At 45.6% G+C, this 11883-nt stretch overlaps 1 protein-coding gene across 1 annotated transcript; it reads right to left on the bottom strand.

Moving 5' to 3' along the window:
* Positions 1-2799: 2799 nt before the first annotated feature.
* LOC129495403 (sia-alpha-2,3-Gal-beta-1,4-GlcNAc-R:alpha 2,8-sialyltransferase) lies at positions 2800-11176 on the bottom strand. Its single transcript, XM_055302862.1, has 4 exons — positions 10920-11176; positions 9335-9457; positions 6299-6856; positions 2800-3559 (listed from the first exon to the last, which is right to left on the bottom strand). Exons 1-4 carry the CDS (start codon positions 11114-11116, stop codon positions 3277-3279), a joined length of 1161 nt encoding a protein of 386 aa, XP_055158837.1. The 5' UTR covers positions 11117-11176; the 3' UTR covers positions 2800-3276.
* Positions 11177-11883: the final 707 nt, after the last annotated feature.

The following is an 11883-nucleotide window of genomic DNA, read 5'->3' as shown; positions in this document are numbered from 1 at the left end:
AGGGCTGGATGGTGAAATTTATCCTAACACCTGAGGGTGGATTCTGGTGTGAGTATCCCAGAAGAGGAGAGGGTCTGACAAAAGGATGTACTTAACCTGGAACCAATAAAGCAAGGACAGTGCAAAAGCCAGGGGTTTGTATCTGAGTTGAATCAGGAGCAGGGATTCAATAGTTCTGGATCTTCCTGTTTCACTGCTTTTGACCGCAAAGGCCCGGGAGTTCCAGTTACTTACACCACTGCCTTTCTAATCAGGACTCATGGGACCTGCCAACCCTCTGGTCGTGACAGTGGTTATATAGATTTGATCTTTGAAACAGTCTTTAAAAACAACAAGAGATTGTATATGATCAGCTAGCGGCTGCGTTTCTCTGTGCTGGAACTATTATAGGTCAAGGGGACAATTAACAAAAGTAACAGTAAAAGCTGCCATATATCGAGTGCTTACTATATGCTGAAAACTGGGGTAGATGGTTTACCCACATTCGCCACCTAATTTTTCCAATAGGAGGGATGTAGGCTGTGCAGAAAGAATTTGTGAGAACTGTGGTTAACCCCTATGGCAGGGCTTGGGGTTTTCTTCAGAGATTTTTGAAGAAAAGGAAAGGGTGGTCTTTTTGGATCAGTTCCAGGAAATCCTGCCTGGAAATGGGATAAGACTGATCTCTGAGCCTTCTGTTCTGAGAAACAAGCCTGTTTTCTCAACATTCTGAGTTCTTGTGAAGGCAGCAGATGAAATGATCCTGGAAAAAGTCCCCTTGTTCTGAAGTTAAGATGGAACCAAGAGTGATGTGAGATGTCTTCCTGAACTTAAAAAGACCCCCCAAAAAACCCCCCAAAAACAACAGCAGCAACAAAAAACAAAACAAAACAAAAAAACCCCAAATGGCATTATGATGAGGTCTACTTTAAAAGTCCACATAGAACAATGAACTGTTTTTAGGGATTCTGGTCTTTTGCTCTCTTAATCTGCCTGGTTCTACGTGTCTACATATTTATATTTAGTGAAATCTAATGGGCACATTGGGATTAAAACTCCAGAGTCAGGATCTGGCCCATGTAACGTTGGCATTAATATCACTTAGCTGTAACCAAATGAACTAAGTGCTTAGGAAGAGCCAACTAAACACTTCTGTCAGTTATCAATCTCACAGCGATCCTAACAGAGCACAGCATGAACACTGGAGCACTGTCTTCTTTAAAGTGATAGGGAACAAGCATGGGGTGGTTTTGATGCCCATCTAATGATACCAGTGAATTTAAAGGTTTTTTTTTGTTTTTTGTTTTTTGTTTTTTTACCATCTATTCTCTAATTATTTCAAGTATTGAGCTTTGTTAGTATTTCCCCTTTTGAAACATCCATTCCTGTCTCTTCCTGTTTGGATTGCCATTCATATAGCATTGTAAAATGTGTCACAATTGGTAACACATTTGAACCTGTATGTTTTTTCTTTCACTAGTTAACATCTGGATCTATGTAAGCTGCTCCAGTTAGCTTTCTGAAAAAAAAAAAAAATAGCGAGACAGGACAGCTCCGCTTTAGGACCAGGAGGCAGATGAGCATCAGAACTCTGTCTTCTCTTATTGTATTTGGTTTAATTTGCGGCATGATTATACCTTCCCAAAGAGGGACAGTGAGCTGATGACTGAACAACAGCAATTATTTTAAACAGCATTGTAACATTACAAGCAATCTAGGATGAGATTTCTGGAAAAGAACAAGCTACCCCACCCAGATGTATTACAAATGTGCTTGACTGGCATTTGGAAAGAAGATAAAAAACTCTTATTAAAATTTAACATCAACTTGGCCAGACTTTGGGCTGAACTGGAAGAACAAAGTGCTGCTCAGTGAAAAGCCAGGGATGGGAGTGATGTGATTTCTACTTCTAAGGCTGAAATAATAAAAAAAGAGAATGGCCAACTAATTCCTTCATGGCAGGTCTACACAGTTCAAATTTCAAGTGTTATTTTGTACCAAATCTTGCTATTACCCAACGGCTTTTCCTTATGAAAGGCTTAATTTTTAGAGATATACAGATTTAGATATACAGATTTCAGTGGGAAAAGGAACTATCCACTGTCTATAATTGTTTTGAACAGATGGTTCTGAGCGGTGCTGGTGGACACAATGATACTGAAGATGACCTCACCTCAGCACTATTCACATGGTGGCCTGTCCTGGTCAACTTTGAATCTCCTGCTTTGCTCTAACCCTCCTGGTTTGCAAAGACTTGGCATGGGCACCATGGTCACAATACTTTAGGTTAGACAGAGATTCCATAAAAGCTTCTAAGCATTCTTCTTCCTTTTCCTCTATATGTTCCAGGCTCTTAAGCTGACTCATTGCATTTATATTCTGAGAGATTTCCCAGCCAAGTGCTTGGGTTGGGATTGTGGGAGGCACTAAACTCAGGCTGGAATGCCCTTGCCGATGTGGCAATAGAATGATTTGCCATAATGGCACTCATGTCAAGAGATGCAATCCCGCCCATGACATAAATTTTCTTTGTGTTAGTGAAAGATGCACTGCATTATATGCCACTCACCACAGAGGGACCACTCTGCTATAGAACGACTGCATGGACTAATGAGAACTTCCTAAGAGGCATTTCTTGTAAAAGTAATCATAAGGGGATCCATCATGATTTGGTCAGTTTGTCATGAAATATCAAAGTTACCCAGAGCCTTGAACACATCAAACAAGTACAAATGCAACACATACACGCAAAGCTAATTTAATATGATTCCTAGCAAATTATTAAACTCCACAGTGATGGGGCAAGGGGTTGTAGGGAAAGAGATCGAGAATGACAGAAATAGAGAGAGATGAGATATGCAAACAATTTTTTTTTGTTTCCATTTTAAAGAGTCTGATCCCGCCCAGGCAAAACTGAAATCCTGCCCAAACTGGCCAGAGGCCTGTGACTATGAGGACTGTATCTCAAAGCTGCAGGAACTACAGCTCTAGTCCTCATAAAAAAGGGAGGCAGTTTATTATCAAAATACAAACACGAAAATACTTCAAACCATTTCATTAGCAGCATAGTTCCAAATGCAACATTCCCTTTATCAATCAAGTTTAAATCATGTGGCTTCAACTCATTTGTCTTGCCAAGACCCTTAAAAGAGCAGTGCAAAAGAGGGAGAGAAGACATCTTTCCTTTTAAATGGCAGACAATCTTTATAAGGAATTCTCTAGGGTTCTATTCTGAAGACTATTCCATTTGATTTGGGGCACTTTTTAAATGGCCATTTGGCACTTCTGTTCAGAGTCTTAGGCACAGTGTGACAGAGTCAGCTTGGTGAGCCCTTCCCCATGCATTCGGTACAGCAGCTGGAACTCAGCAGGCAGCTGGTGTGATTCCTGCCACTTGGTGGTAAATTTGGTTCCTTTTTTGTCATAGTAATGGTATGGAAGATCTTCCCTTGTGTTGGGGTCAAATCCAAAAGGCCAGAATCCATACAAGTGGATCTCTTCACATATTGCTGATGCAAGGGTGTACATAAGAATACCTGTGCTCAGCCGTTTGGGTGACAAATGTTTGTTTTTCCAGTACCTGTGGAATAATAAGTACATGTGGATTCAGAGGCCAGTGCTGGTTTCAATCAGAGAGGGTCAATATGACTGGGCCAGGAGATGGATTTGTACATGTAACTGAAATAGTACTTGCCTTTCCCCCCCCCTCCCCTCCCCCTAATAGTACTGGCTTTGAATCTATCTTTTAGACTACAGAACACCTCTGGGCAGGACTGGCTACATAATTTGTGAGACCCAGCATAAAATGAAAATGTGGGCCCTTCCTTCAAAATTCACTGAGATTTTCAAGAGGGTGATAGCAGAGCATTAAATCAAGCACTGGACCCTTCTGAGCACAGCTTCTGTGTGACTGACTCTACAGGCTGTACATGTCTGATGCCAGTCCTACCTCTCGGTTGTCCTAAGGAGTGGTGGCTCTGACTCGGTGGTGACAACGCAGAAGGCCAGGAATGAGAATGACTATGTTTCTCATAGTCATTAACCTAAGGGCACCTTCTGTGTCACTCTCTTACCCTAGAGATTAAATCTTTCTTATTTGGTCTGGAGAGAGTATGGGGATTTATTTTTCTGTACCTTCTTATAAAAAAAAAATATTCTCTGTTTCTTTGTTTACTAGCTAGGAGCTCCAGAGCCCTTCTTAAGCATGCCGGGGTCTAAGAAAAGTATTTAAACACTTTCTGAATTAAAAAAAAAGTTAAATTGTGGCTATTTTTCCTTCCATATTTATACAGTAGTTTGAAACCTTCCTACCTATACTACCACATATTTGAGAGTGCTGGTGTGTATGTGTGTGTGTGTGTGTGTGTGTGTGTGTATCATTAGCTATGCAGGCAAAATTAAACTGTTCATGAATCAAGTTTCTATGGACTGTATTTCCTTTGAGTTTTCATTGAAGCAGGGTATTTGGTTCAAGCCCGAGTGACGGTGAAGAATTATGCCTAACTCCACGGTCCTTCTGAAAAGCTGGGGGCAGGACAGGCCACACAGGCCAATTTCCTGAAGTTTCTAAGCATGTGTAGTTCCTTCTTTACTACTTGAAAGCTTCATACATAGATCTTTCCCCATTCCAGTTGAAATTTAAAAGTTTAGTCTTGGCTTTTCTTACCTAGGAAGTTAGAATGACTTCTGACAATTCTTTTGGTATGGCTGAACTTAAATAAAGCAAGAGGGGAGCAAAAGGATATGGTCAAAAGACCAGAGGAGGACAGGTTAGTGGGGGGCCTGGCTTCTAAAATTCTGTTTCTGCCCATTTTGGGCAGTGACATTGGGTAAATAGCTCCTTTTCTTTGTACCTCAGTTGATTCATCTTTAAACTTAGGAGTTGGGCTACATTACCTCTCAAAAAAATGACGATACATCTTGGGAAACTAGGATAGTCCCAAATTTTATTATCCTGTTGTCATTATTAATAGCACCCTCTTTCTCTCAAAGACAAAGTTCCAGTTTAGACTATATATTATGATCCTAACCCTACCTGTTAGATATATACCACTTTATTAGATGATAATTCCTCCTTCTGTGAGAGGTCAACTAAACAGATCTTAAGTTTGGGAGACTTTAGAGGATTATAGGATGGAGATAAAAATCTTTAGAAATCCCTGGTTACCAGTCCTCCCAGAACTCATTTTAACTCATAGGACTATCTGGACAGTATGTTAGGACATGGAGGCTATTTGTAGACAGGAAATTAGAGTTGAGGCAGTTTCCTCAGATGATTTAAAGAAAAAAACCTTACAATCAATTTTGCTTTATAAAATTCCCTGGACAGGGGCTCTGAATTCTGACTACACATTAGGGTTAGGTGATAGCTTTCTTTACTCAGACTCCCACAAAACCCACTCCCTGCAATTCTCAAGTGCATGCTCTGAAAAGAAAGCAGATGAGAAGAGGCAAGACACTTGTGTCAGCTGTCCTCTGTTTGCCCCTCCAGAGCCACCCTCCACTCTGATCCACTCTGCTTCACGCCCTGGGATGCATCTGGATCTGAACTGCATCAATGGGCTTCCTTGCCTTCTGGAGAGTGATTAAGAAAAACAGCTATGTGGGCCTTCCCCCTGCCCCCTTTCAGATAAATTTACATTAGAATTCCTTGAAGTAGAAACAAGCAACAGTATTTTTAAAAGTTCTCCAGGTGATTCTAATGTACAGTCAGAGTTAAGACTCATCAGAATAGACAAAAAAAATTGAATTTCTGGTCAATCTCTCTATCAAATTATAAGGCATAACAACAAGCTCATAAAATACCCTTCACATGTTTTGGCACTGAAATCCCAAATGATAAAGGCTGATTATACAATTTATGATTTTCTCGTCTTGGACATCGATAAAACACCCAAATATCAAATAAAAAGGAACATTTTAAGTCAATTGCATCATTTTTTAGAAAACTACTTGGTCTGTCTAATTTTGCCATTGGCATTATCGGGGCTTAGCTATCCATTTAAAGAAAATTCTTGATTTTTGATGATTTCCATGACTGCCTGTCAGGCTTACCACCAAGATAGGAGACAGGAGGGAATAGAGAGGGGAGACCGATGAAACACCAATTTCCCCATTTGGCACTTGTTACCAGCTGGGGGTAGAAGATAGAACTTCTTACCTAGAATGATTCATTCTTTCATTACAAAAACATAAGAGTTTGCCCTAAAGTGCTAAGCTAACAACAAGTAACTAATCAGATACCTCCCACCCCCAAGAGATTACAATATTGATTTGCCATCTGGTGGGGTAAGACTTAAAGGCAATAAAATATACACACCTGTTGACATGTTGCATTATATTTCCAGGCCAAGCCAATTGGACCTTTAACTGACCTCTGTGTTCAACAAAAAAGTCAACTAATGTCCTGGTAACAGTTGCTGAAGTGTGGAAGAAAAATGCAGGGATCCAAAGAATGGCCCCATCGAGCTTTTTTAAACTGAGGAAAAAGTTGTTACGGTCCTGAATGGTCAAAAGATTGTTGTAATATTTTTCCAGAATGCTGGGGTTGAAGGTGGTAAGGTTGGTTTTCCTTCCAACATCTCTTTGGAAAGCCTCCGTAGGGGCAAAATTGCAACGGAAAACAAAATCTGACTTATCTATTTCTTGTCCACACCGGCTCCCTGTCAGGATCCCACTATTTCCAACCACAGCACAGATATTAAAATGCTTATTCACAATGGGTGATACATCTGGAAGCAGTGATCGGAAGTTATTGCTAATAGAGAAAACATATTTATGGCTGGAATAATCATAGTGCATCAGTTGTCCGATCCGAACACTATTCTTGGTCAAAGAAAAATTTTTTATTACATCGACATGCTGAAGAATTTCTTGCCTAAAATGAAAAGAAATTCATTAAATGCATCCCATTCAAAAGAACTGATTTTCCATCTTATGTCTTATGCTGCCATTCCATTCAGACAAGAATCGTGGGTACATCGTATCCAAGAAAGATTATACATTCATAGTGATTGTGGTTGTTGGGGAAAAGACTGCTTCAGAATCCACAGACATGCTAATTTCTCAGCCAAGCCAAGTTCTGGATGTAATCCTTCAAGGCTTATCAGTGGTGTAATTTACAGTTCTAGCTGCCATTCTTTGGTTTTCTATTCCACGTGAAAAGTATATTTGATCAAGGAGGAGGCATAGGACAAACTATGTCAGAAAATACAGGGAGACAATTTACACAGGCTCCAAAGAGCTCACATGAATGCACAAACACTGGTGACTTAGAGTTTGTAACTAGGGACTACTTGCTTGCTATTGGACTGCAGTGTTCAAGGAATATCAAATATCGCTGGTATCCAAATAAGAGCCAAATAGATATGAGTCAGTATAGTACTATCTATTATTAAAATATGGAAATGGTAGTATCAGTGAATGTAGTTGAATATTTAATAGAAATGAGATGATAATCTCATTAAGGTCCTTTGAATAATGAAACAGGAGTATTTTTCTGCTTGATTGTATAGAAACACAATTTAGCTGGAGTAACCTAATCCTTAGAAAAAGAGGCTATGGTAAACGCTGAAAATGTGTGTATATTCTAAGAATTCAGAGGATAAACCAGGCAAGGGTGATAGCACTAATTTCGGGTTGCCTTCATGTTGAGCTTTAAGTAAAAGTAAGCATTTCCTCTTAAGGTTTCAGCTATTTAAAATATTTAAGAGAGACCAATAATATGTTACTTTGCTACTAGATTCTCTAATTCCAAGAAATCACACTGTGAATTTCCTTTGTCTTTTGCCTAAAAAATAAAAGGACTGAAGCTAAATGTTTTGTATATCATCACTTTACCTGGAACTCTATTTTTTAAAATATCTTCATTTGTCAAAGTATAAAGCAACATAAACTGAAAGCTTTAATCTAAAACCTCCAAAGTTACTGATACTGCTCTTTACAAACTATCCTTTACCTGTTATAAAGGTAAATTTAAAATGATACTGGGAAAATTAGAGCCTGTGAAATAGATGGATTGAAAGGAGGGAAGTTTTGAGAAGGAAATATTGTTCTGACTGGTCATGGCCTAGTGTGGGAAGAAAATTCTTATTCAGTTAGAAATATGTTTTGGGGAAGGTATTATGTATACTGCCATTAAAGTTTTCTGTGTTGTCTCTAGAACAAATATTGGCCTAGGAACTGAATAGTTTAAAAGAAAGGCACATCTGTGGTTTTAGAATTAATTATTGCCAGGGAGTAAGTTTCTAATTAAACAGCATTTAAAAAAATTTTAATAATAATCACATGACTATATCAGCTTTTCAAGTAAACAACATTTTCATGACATCATACATATCTAGTGAATTTAATTCTGTCATTAACTTAAAAAAGAGTGCAGAAACCAGAAATGCTATGACCAAACACAATCCTCTAAATGAGTGGTAAAATGAGTACGTGTAAAATAAGTATTCACACCCCTAATGAATACACTAGATGGCTCACATTCCATTTAGCAGCATAATAATCCCACCAACAAGGAAGGAGTAATGACTTATCTGGGGGTTGCTAAGAGGAGACCAGAATCACTCAAGATAAAAAATTTGAATAAATCTCATTCTTTCCCACCTCACACACAGACACACACACACACACACACACACACACACACAAACCCCATACATACACACACATAAACTCCCTCATGTACAAACAGGCTGTTTTAAGACAACCTATAAAAATGATGTTGGATAGCTTTTATAATATGTTAAGGGCTATAAAGGTTTAATGAAAACAAATATGTAAAACCAAAACAAAAGCCATACTTAGATACCTGCATATATTTAGGCTTTTTTCACTAGTAATTGACAGGGGCAGATTATGGTATTTGCTGCTGCGTGTTTCAGGGTGAGACAATTCTATTTTATTACATTAAAAAATATTTTTTTTCTCAGTGGGAGAATGAAATGCCTTAGGTGGTCTTTATGCAACTAACTTTTTATGTATGTATGTATGTATGTATGTAGTATGTATGTATGTGTATATGTATGTATCTAGTAGATGGCTTTGGCAGTATTACCCATGCATGTTAACTGTAAATCATTGTGCTCAATTAAGCCCAAGTTAGGGAGGATATTGGAAATGTCTTTTTCTCTTCCATTCAAATTGGTCTTCTTGATGTTTTCCTTTTAGGAGAGGGCACTACATGCATAAAGAGGGGTTACCAATCAGCCTTTGTGCAGTCAGGCTGAGAAGACAATGCAAATAACACCTCGGGATGAGGGGCAGATTTTACTTTTTTTTTTTTTTTTTGCATTATTTTGTTTTGAACTCCAGAATTCAAAATCACCTTTCGGATCTTTTCCCCCTATCCTACCTTTGATGCAAAAACGCTGTCCGATTAAATGTCCACTTAGAAGGTTTCTCCTGGAGTTCGTGGGTCAGAGAATTCGTAATGGGCACAAAAGACGGATCTAGAAACTTCAGCGCAAACTGTGACCTGCAGAGGAGCACGAGTACACAGACAGGCGAGCTGGCCTCAGCTGGGGCGGCCCGGGGGGCGGTTAGAGCCCCGGCGGCTGGGGCGCGGGGGGGGGGGGGGGGGGGGGGGCGGGGGGCGCGCACCTGGCGCACGCGCGGGCTGCATCCCGGCCGGGCCGCTCTCCTTCGGTCCCCTCTGGCTCCCACGCACGCCCAGGGCGGGGAGAGAGCAACCCAGGGAAATCCGCCTCCATTGTCCACCCCTGGTGCGGGAGAGACCGTAAGATGGCCGTCTGCGGAGAGCAGGGCCGGGAGCCGGGCCCGCGGCGCCGGGAGGGCCGGGCGTCAGCACCGCGGACAGCGCCCCCCCCCCCCCCCCCCCCCGGGGGCCGACGGGCCGATGGTCGGAGAGAGGCCGAGGATGCCGGGGACCCAGGGGGAGCCGGGGGCGGCTCCGGCCTTAACCTCTTAGTTCCCGAGCCTCGCTGACTCCGCTCCCTGTCCCCGCCCGGGGACCCCCCCCCCCCCGGAGGCCGCGAGCCTGCTCCGCTCTCGTTGCCCCGATCGGGCTTCCCTGCGCCGCGCGGACCACAGGTTGCCCGCTGTGTGCGACACCTGCCCGCAGGAGGGCCCCCCGGGAGAGCTCCTAAGGGTCACAGGAAGGCGCAGGGGCTCTCGAGGGGTCGCGCCGGCTGCACCTGGCGCCTTCCCGGTGCAGCCCCTCGCCCGGGGTGACCCGGGCCGGGGGCGAGGGCAGGCGGCCCCACGGAGGCCCGCTTCCCGCAGAGGGCGGAGGGATCGCAGGATCCGGGAACGGCGGTGGGGGAGGGGAGGGGGCAGCGGGAGGGGGCGGGGGCGGGGGCGGGGGCGGGTGCCTGGAGGCAGCAGGGGCAAGGGGAAATGCCCCGGGGGCTTCAGCGGGACAGGCCGCGCCGCGTTTGCTGGGGTGTGGGTGGGGGGAGAGGAGCGAGGACCGCGCCAGGGGAGTCCAGCGCCTGCGCCATTGAGGCCGCCCTGGGCCGCCGAGTCCGGCCGCCGAGCCCGCGGACGCCGCACCGGGAAGGCGCTCAGCTCACGCAAGAGCATCTCCCCGGCTCGGCGCCCCCCTACACGCGCACACACACGCGCACACACACACAGGCACACACTGCCTCTCCCTCCATCATCGTTCTCCTTAAACCCTCCCCCCATTTTTGAGATGGGGGAAGGGATGCCGAGGAGGAATAACGAGAAATGCAATCCCATCGATTAGGACCACGGCTCTTAGGGGCTTTGGTTCAAAAAAAAAAAAAAAAAAAAGGACGGGGGTGGGGTGGGGAGGGAGAATCAGAGAGGGGAGTGGAAGGACCACGCAGTTATCTTGCCCAAAGTGTCTCGGAGAAGCCAAAACACCCCCTGCCCGGTTCCCCCTCCCCTCCCCTCCCCTCCCCTCCCCCCCAAACCAGGTACCCGAGGCCGCTCAGACCCGGGCCCGCACTCACCGGAACCCCGCGTGGAACATGTACATTCGGGGCGCCCCCGGGTTGGCGTACTTGGGAGTGGTGAAGATGTTCTCCTTTTTCAGGGACACGTAGCTGATGAGCGATAGGATCAGCAGGGCGACGCTGAGCATGACCAGCCCCAGCACACTGGCGACCCGGGCCATTTTGCAGTGTCTCATCCCGGGCTGCGCCGGCATCAGGGGAAGCAGGGGAGTCGGTCCATGGAGCGGCCGGCAGCTCGCCGGCGTGCCAGCGTGTGCGTGTGAGTGTGTGTGTGTTCGCGCGCGCGTGTCGGCGCGTGTGGCGGGGGAGGGGGGCCGGGCCGGGGCGCGCGAGGCCCGGGGGGCGGGGGGCGGGGCGGGGGGCAGGAGCCCCGCCGGGAGCCGACCCGGGGCAGGGCGGGTGCCGGAGGGTCTGCGCGGCGGCGGGGACGGGGGGGGGGGGCGCGGGCGCGGGGCGTCCCCGGCCGCCGCTCAGGCTCCCCCGCGCGTGGCCCGCGCGCCTGCCGCCGCCGCCGCCGCCGCCTGCAAGATGGATGTGGTTGGAATAACGCGACGGTTGGGTCTAAGCCCGGGGATTTAATTAACGAGCCCTCGTCTCCCAAATAAGCGGGGGCGGGGGGGGGGCCGAGGAGGGGAGCTGAGGCTGGAAGGCTGCAGCCCGCGTCACTGGGCTCCCCCGGCGAGGGTTGGCGCGACCAGGTGCCCGTGGCCACACGGGAGCCCCGACTTGCTGCAAAGGACCCTTCGTTACTTTGTAAATGTGTTCAGGGTGGGGTGGTAAACAACTGCACTTGCCGTCCTGCAGGTTATTCAGCAGAGACAGCGCTTTTAGGAGGAGACACCCTTGCAAGCTCCTCTCCTCGGCACCGAGGCACCGCCCCGAGCCCCACCACGGGGCCCAGCAGGCCAGCACCCCAGCAGGCCAGCACCGCAGCAAAGACGCCCCAACAGCTGCTGGGCCA

Source organism: Nyctereutes procyonoides, unplaced genomic scaffold (assembly GCF_905146905.1).
Source record: "Nyctereutes procyonoides isolate TBG_1078 unplaced genomic scaffold, NYPRO_anot_genome, whole genome shotgun sequence".
Taxonomy (NCBI): domain Eukaryota; kingdom Metazoa; phylum Chordata; class Mammalia; order Carnivora; family Canidae; genus Nyctereutes; species Nyctereutes procyonoides.
Note: the sequence above shows the minus strand (reverse complement) of the source record. Positions and strands in the feature narration are given on the sequence as shown.